This window comes from Miscanthus floridulus, chromosome 4 (genome assembly GCF_019320115.1).
Source record: "Miscanthus floridulus cultivar M001 chromosome 4, ASM1932011v1, whole genome shotgun sequence".
NCBI lineage: Eukaryota > Viridiplantae > Streptophyta > Magnoliopsida > Poales > Poaceae > Miscanthus > Miscanthus floridulus.
Genome location: NC_089583.1, coordinates 107,065,697 through 107,073,251, shown reverse-complemented (window position 1 = coordinate 107,073,251; position 7,555 = coordinate 107,065,697). Strand labels below are relative to the sequence as shown.

At 49.3% G+C, this 7,555-nt stretch overlaps 1 protein-coding gene and 1 pseudogene across 1 annotated transcript; one reads left to right on the top strand and one right to left on the bottom strand.

Annotated features, from left to right (window-relative positions):
- Positions 1-1,480: 1,480 nt before the first annotated feature.
- On the bottom strand, positions 1,481-1,948 carry LOC136549034 (peroxidase 45-like). Its single transcript, XM_066540349.1, has one exon. The coding sequence runs from the start codon at positions 1,946-1,948 to the stop codon at positions 1,481-1,483; it is 468 nt and encodes a 155-aa protein (XP_066396446.1).
- A 1,480-nt stretch (positions 1,949-3,428) lies between these two features.
- On the top strand, positions 3,429-6,822 carry LOC136552501 (probable mixed-linked glucan synthase 8; annotated as a pseudogene).
- Positions 6,823-7,555: the final 733 nt, after the last annotated feature.

The following is a 7,555-nucleotide window of genomic DNA, read 5'->3' as shown; positions in this document are numbered from 1 at the left end:
CAGACGAGTATCGCTGCAATGTCCCTCTTATTTTCTTCCACGTGGTCGAGATTCACTTGCCCATCAGGGTTTTTGCAGGCAGTTTGGAAGAATGACAGGCTACCCACCACCGCTTTACTCCACCAACCAAGAATTGCATGGGTGCGTTATCGATTAATAACAAAGCTACAATTCAGAGGTGTGTATGGTATAACTAACAATCGTTTTGTTGCAGGTATGACCGCAGGAAGAGGTACAAGACCAAGGATTGGCGCGTGACATACAACGCGTACATTCAGTTGTTGCAGACCAGGGACCGGTAGCCGGTCGATGCGAGTCCCCCACACGACCAGCGCACCTTCGATGAGTACCTGCGGTGGCTTCACAAGTGTACGAGGACACATATCAAGCTCCCGTACACTGAGGAGGCGATTGACGAGGACGACGAGGAAGATGTGATCGAAGATGTATACGACGTTGCCACTAGGGATGACACACAACTACAGAGAGCCCCGCTTCAAAGATACATGGTAAGATACTCGAATGGTATAATTTGTTATCCATTTGGTATTAAGTATGTGTACTAAAACTGTCCAACCATGTTTCTGTACCCAGGCGACACAATTGTTAAGGCTGTCCAACGAAGCAGTGTTTTGGCTTCATGAGTCTAGAGGGCACGGGCCAGGCGTTCTCGAGGCTTTTGTGGAGGTAAACATAAACTTGTCCGTTCTGAAAATGTTTCTTTAGTGTATATGCGTTTGGAAAATGCACTAACTTTAACGTCTATTTATGCAGAAGGTGAAGCGGAGCTACATGAAGCTAGCTCAGAAGTTGAGCTGCATGGACACTCCTTGGGTGGAACCCGATTACCCGACGCAGTCGGGTGGCACGTCTTCTAGCTCTTTGAGGACACCAGCCGGCTCTTCTCGGCCGGTGACAGGTGCCGCTTCCACAGTGCGTACACCACCACATCATAGCGCTGGGAAGAACCCTGCAAACAAGGACGATGAGGACGACGACGACCCCCAGGCTTCCGCATACAGCACTACAAGTGGGATGATTGACAGCAGGACGAGATCGGCATGTCTCAGCTAGGTGGTGCCCCGCTTAACCCTAAGGAGCCTCACGGGTAGTAACAAAGGTAGTTTCTTTAAATACGTAGGCTCCATGAACTAACGATCATAAAGATTATAAGTAATCGTGTATATCATATACTTGCAGGGTACGAACCGTACGCACCGGCAACACGACCACACCGATGTTGGCTACACTCCCAATATGTTGCCTACAAATCCGAAGAGATAGAGGCGCCCGAGGGATCCTTACACTCCTAGAACTTAGTTGGTTATGTCGAACAAATATTGTCATCCGAAACCTGCAGGCTCATGAACCAATGAAAATGTTATGTGGCAACTTGTTAACTTGCGCATGGACTCCATTTATTTGCTTCATATTCGTTTCAATGCGTCGCGGCAGCACTACCGGTGAGACTAACTAGCAACTAGTTCGGGAACCGGCAGTCCCGACGTATCTCACCACCAGTGGCCGACGTCTTGACCCCGATCCTCCTGAGTTTGGTCATCGTCGCCACGAAATCGCCGAAGATGGCATCCTGGTTGGACGCGTAGTAGTTGACCGTGCTGCGCAACCTCATGTCGGAGTAGAGCACTTGGTCGGAGCCCAGGAGGCCCTTGCCGACTTGCAGGTTCCGGTAGAAGGCGTTGTCGAAGTCCACCGGCGAGGGATCGAGGAAAGCGAAGGCGTTGGGGTCGGAGCTGCAGGTGCCGTTCAGCTGCGACACGAAGCCGGGGTCCATGGCCACGTCGCTACCGATCCTCACCGACAGCAGCTCCCGTTCAATTGCAATTGAGGCTGGTCTTCTGTCTGCGTCCAGGTCCTGCCGCGTCGTGAGCCTCGGCGCGTCAGTGCCGCGCCGTGGTCTATGGTGCAGCAGACCCTGCCACGTCATCGGTTAGCGTCCCGGTCGTCGCCACGTCATCCTCCCGACGCGCCAGAATTGCATGGCGCGGCACAGGCGTTTCGCCGCGCCATGTCAATAGGCATGACCAAAAGTGTTAGTTAAAAAAAAAACAATATTAGATTTATAATTAGTTCACAAAAAAAAGTGTTAAAAATAAAAAAAAAATCCAGGTGCGCAAGTACATCTATCGGGCCTCATTGACACGCGCACATGCTTTACTCAATCGCTGTTTCTACTTTTGGCCATGGCTCTGAATCGTGATTACCATTTTGGGGGTGTCAACGATCAGTTACGTACGCACGACTATTTTCCTCAGCTAGTTGCCTAGTAGTAAAATTATATATTATTACTAAAGTCAAGTAGTAAAATTGCACTCTTTCTAAAAGGGCTACTGTACATGCTAAGCTACCGGTAGGGATTTTATTTCCTTCGCTGCCGAAACTAAATTACTTGTCTGCGGCCTTTTAAAAGGACTCGGTTTTTTTTAGAGAGAGGGGAACACTGTACACATTTTTCTTAGGAGAGACCGGGGTTCTCTAGTTTTTTATTTAGCACTGTCAGTGGTTCTTAGTAGTGGAATACTATATATAAATGGTACGCCGAACTTGTACTTGGTGTGTACTAATTAAAAAAAAAGAACTTTTACTTGGTGTAATAAACAATATGGGCTTGCATTTATCTTTTTTGTTTTTTTAGCAAAGCTTGCAGATATCTATGCGGCGTAATATTGGGCCTACAGATGTAGAAGCCCGCTTGTTCGTGGAAGCGCATATTCCCAAGATGGGCCGAAGGCCCAGCATGCTGCAATGCGAAAATGGGCGGAGCCACGCCGTGTCCACCGGTCCACGCCAATTTCCCCTTCCCTCGTCCCATCCCAGCCGGGCTAACACGGCGATGACCGACGGCGACGAGACAGCGACCCCACCATCACCGATGGCGGGGCGGCGATGCCGTGCCTCCGGCGCTCGCCCCGCGGTCCCGTATCCCAGCTTCCGCTGCACATCCCAGGAGCTCTCCAGGCCGACCCGCCTCAGCTGCTCGCAGCACCGCCTCGCACGGGTCGCCGGGGAGCGCTGGGCTGGCGTTCCGTCTTCGTGGCGCATCTCACTAGTTGTGTCGCGTTGTCACTTCTCTCATTTCTAGATCTGCGTTGCAATGAGTTGTTGCTGAGAGTTGAGATGCCCCCATGCGCATTGTGCAATCCGAGTCTGCTATGTGCCTAACTGAAGATTTCATTCATCCCGAGGACTCCAATTCATTACGTATGGATTAATTCACTTCTGCAGCTTTGTTTTGCAATTTGTTACTGACAACTTGTAACTAATTTTGAAATATGATACAAAAGTGTTGTATTTACGTGTAGTGTCACTAGTCATAGTTCCTATTTCAATGCTAGGACTTCTAGCAGTTTTCTCTGACTACATGTTCTTAATTTGTTTCCGGTTGATCTGCAACAGGTTGTTGACCTTGCTGAGATTGATTGCTATCATCCTATTCTTCATATGGCGTATCAGGCACCCGTACGCCGGTGGCATGTGGCCCTGGTGGATATCCATTGTTGGAGATTTCTGGTTTGGTGTCACTTGGTGGCTAAACCAAGTTGCAAAGCTCAACCCCATCAAGCGTGTCCCAGACCTTTCCCTCTTGAGACAACAATTCGATCTCCCTGATGGCAACTCTAATCTCCCCAGGCTTCATGTTTTTATCAACACTGTTGATCCCATAAATGAGCCTATGATATACACTATGAACTCTATCCTATCCATTCTTGCCGTAGATTACCCAATTGATAGGACTGCTACCTACCTCTCGGATGATGGAGGGTCCATAATCCATTATGAGGGCATGCTTGAGACTGCAAATTTCGCAAAACTTTGGGTTCCATTTTGCCGAAAACATAGCATTGAGCCGAGGGCTATTTTGCTGTGAAGTCACGCCCGTACACAGGAACTGTACCAGATGAGTTTGTTGATGATCATAGGCGCATGTCTAAGGAGTATGATGAGTTCAAGGTGTGTTTGGATGCACTTTTTACTAAAATCCCTGAGCGCTCAGATGCATACAATGCAGAGGCCAAAGAAGGTGTAAAGGCAACCTGGATGGCAGATGGAACACAATGGCCAGGAACATGGTTTGACCCTGCTGAAAACCACAAGAAAGGGCAACATGCTGGAATTGTTAAGGTATGCAATTTTGCTAGCCCTTTTTCTTCGTGTGGATAAAACTTAGTCTCTGGTAGTGGCGATTTATAGTTAGCATAGTCTTGCATTTGTTACCTAAGAAAGTGTATTAATCTATTACCCCTAACTTGGCTGTTCAACAGGTTATGTTGAATCACCCGGGCGATGAACCTCGGTTTGGTGGACCAGCAAGTGCTGAAACCCCTCTGGACTTCAGTGCTGTTGACGTGCGGCTCCCAATGCTCGTCTATATATCCCGTGAGAAGAATCCAAGCTGACCATCAAAGGAAAACAGGCACCATGAACGTGCAGCCGCGGGTCTCTGCACTTCTGACCAATGCTCCCTTCATCATCAATTTTGATGGTGACCACTACGTCAATAACTCCCAAGCCTTCCGAGCTGCAATGTGCTTCATGCTGGACCGGCGTGATGGCGACAACACTGCTTTTGTTCAGTTCCCACAACGCTTTGATGATGTCGACCCAACAGACAGGTACTGTTAGTCCGCTGGACCCTCAGGTCAGGTGAGTCGACCTGTCACCGGTCTTGCCAACCACCGGCTCAGGTGAGTCGACCACTCACCAGTCTTGCCGACCACGACAAACGTTGTCCGACCACACGCTATGGCTAGAGGTAGAAGAAGTGAGGGAGAACAGAGCATACACACACAGCAGAGAAACCAGCGTTGGTCGGAGCCCTGTATAGGAGATGACAAACCTGAACTCTCTTTACTGAGTTGCAGTGGCAAACTATATATAGAACTCTACCCATCTAGTCCTAATACAGCTGTCATGCTGCTACAGTTACTAGATATGACAGCAGGGCTAACTTTGGCGCCTGCCCCTGTTGTGGCTACAGTGCGACAGGTGAGCCGTTCAGCGTCTGCCCCTGCAGCTGCTACAGTGCAACAGCAAGGAGCCCTTTTCGGCACCGCCTTCACCTGCTGCGCATTCACACAAGGGATGCAGAAGATTTATCTAGCAGGTACTGCAATAACAACCGTGTCTTCTTTGATGCCACCTTGCTCAGTCTAAATGGCATCCAGGGACCCTCCTATGTTGGCACCGGTTGCATGTTCTGTCGGATTGCTGTCTATGGTATTGATCCACCTCATTGGAGAACTGATGCCTTCAAGCTTGTGGACAATCCCAACAAGTTTGGCAACTCAATGCCCTTCATCAACTCCATACCATTAGCTGCGAACCAAGAATGGTCCATGACATCACCACCGGCACATGAGGAGTCTGTCATGGAAAAGCTGAATAATGTCATGAAGTGTGCATATGAGGATGGTACTGAGTTTGGAAAGGAAATAGGCTGGGTGTACAACATTGCTACGGAGGATGTGGTGACCGGCTTCCGAGTACACCGGACAGGGTGGCGATCTATGTACTGCCGCATAGAATCAGATGCTTTCCGTGGCACTGCACCTATCAACCTCACTGAGCGCCTCTACCAGATTCTGCGCTGGTCAGGCGGTTCCCTTGAAATGTTCTTCTCACACTGCCCACTCCTTGCTGGCCGTCGACTAAACTTCATGCAACGAATCGCCTACACCAACATGACAGCGTACCCAATCTCATCAGTCTTCCTTGTTTTCTATCTCCTCTTCTCCATCATATGGATCTTCTGTGGCGAGTTCTACATACAGAAGCCGTTCCCCACATATGTGCTGTACCTCGTCGTCATCATAGCGATGACAGAACTGATCGGCATGGTCGAGATCAAGTGGGCTGGCCTAACGTTGTTGGACTGGATCCGCAACGAGCAGTTCTACATCATCGGGGCAACAGCCGTGTACCCATTAGCAACGCTGCACATTGTGCTGAAGCTAGTCCTTCGTAGGAATGGTGTTTCGTTCAAGCTGACAGCCAAGCAGGCTACAAGCACCGTGAACGAGAAGTATGCTGAGATGTACGTAGTGCAGTGGGTGCCACTGCTAAAAAGGGGGGCAGACCCAGTGCCGGAGGCTCCCACATGAGTGGGGTCTGGGGAAGGGAAAAACCGAGACAAGCCTTCCCCCCGTAAAATCTGCGGAGAGGCTGCTTCGAACCCGCAACCTGGTGACTCAGTGAGACAGCTCTCACCATTGCACCAGGCCGCCACTGCTGATCCCCACAATAGTGGTGATCGCCGTGAACGACGGAGCGATTGGGGCGGCGATTGGCAAGGCGATCGTTGGGGACGGATGGTCGCTCCTGCAGATGGCCAATGCGTCCCTCGGACTGTTGTTCAACGCATGGATCCTGCTGCTGATCTACCTGTTTGCGCTCGGGATCATGGGGCGGTGGAGCAAGAGGCCCCATATACTGTTCATCTTGTTCATGATTGGGTTTGCTGTAGTAGCGGCGGTGGTTGTTGCCATCCATGCTGCGCGCACTGGTTCTGTTTGGTTCCATTTCAGACATTCAGGCGGTGCTAGTTTCCCTACAAGCTGGGGGTTTTAGCTTGTGTTCATCAGGGGTTAGTGGCATCGGTTGCAGTTTGTTCCATTAGCTGAGAGTTTCTTCTATGTGGAGTTTTTACATGATGTAAATCGTGCATTTATTTTACAAGTTTGTTCAGTGTATGGAAAGCTAGCCATTTGTATGGGAAAGGGACAAAAAATGGTGGTAAAGTGAAAGAAAATTGCTGCCTTGATTTTGACATGTACTGGTATGTGAGTGGTCTGATTTCTTGGACCGGGAACTTGGATTTGGGGTAAGAAACTGTCTGAATGTGAGTGGTTGTAATTGCTGAGTATGACAGCCCTGGGTTACATCATAATTTGGAAAAATAAATCTACTCGCCTGTGTTTTCTGCTCCTGCACACTTCAGCTCAAGTGTGTGTGACTCGTAGGAGCATGCGAGCTGCACGCTCATCTCTCACGTTCCCCATCATGGATTGGGAAATCTGGGGAAGCCTGAATGAGCTAACAGGCCATGCATATTGCCTACCCCTTTGTTTTCCTTTAATTTTTTCCTTCGGAGTGAACCAGTGTCGTGCTAAACCTAAGGGCTAAGGCGTCCAGTGAGAAACCGAACGTCTATGGTGCATCAACTCCTCCGAACGTAACACGAAACAGCAAAACACTAACTACGAGTCGATATCTGAGTCCAAAATCTAAACGTCGTCACGCCTGCTCTATTAAGAACAGAAGAATAAGAACACGAACTACGAGTTGATATCTGAGTCCAAAGACGGTCGGCCAACCTGTGCTGGTGGGGCTGACCTGCGACCAGTATCATGGTCATCATTCTGGTAGTTCTAGAATCAAGTGAATGGGATGTTCATAGCAGTGAAAGGAAGCCATTGCTGCATAAATTGGTTATGGAAGAGTTATCCTTCCCATATTTCTGGAATCGCGGTGTTCATAGTGTTGTTCCACACATATTCGGTCCACGCAGATAGATGCTCTTACTGAGATGCAGTTT

Bases quoted from the DNA above. Each gene is read 5' to 3' on its own strand.
- LOC136549034 (XM_066540349.1), bottom strand. From the start codon at position 1,948: ATGACGTGGCAGGGTCTGCTGCACCATAGACCACGGCGCGGCACTGAC.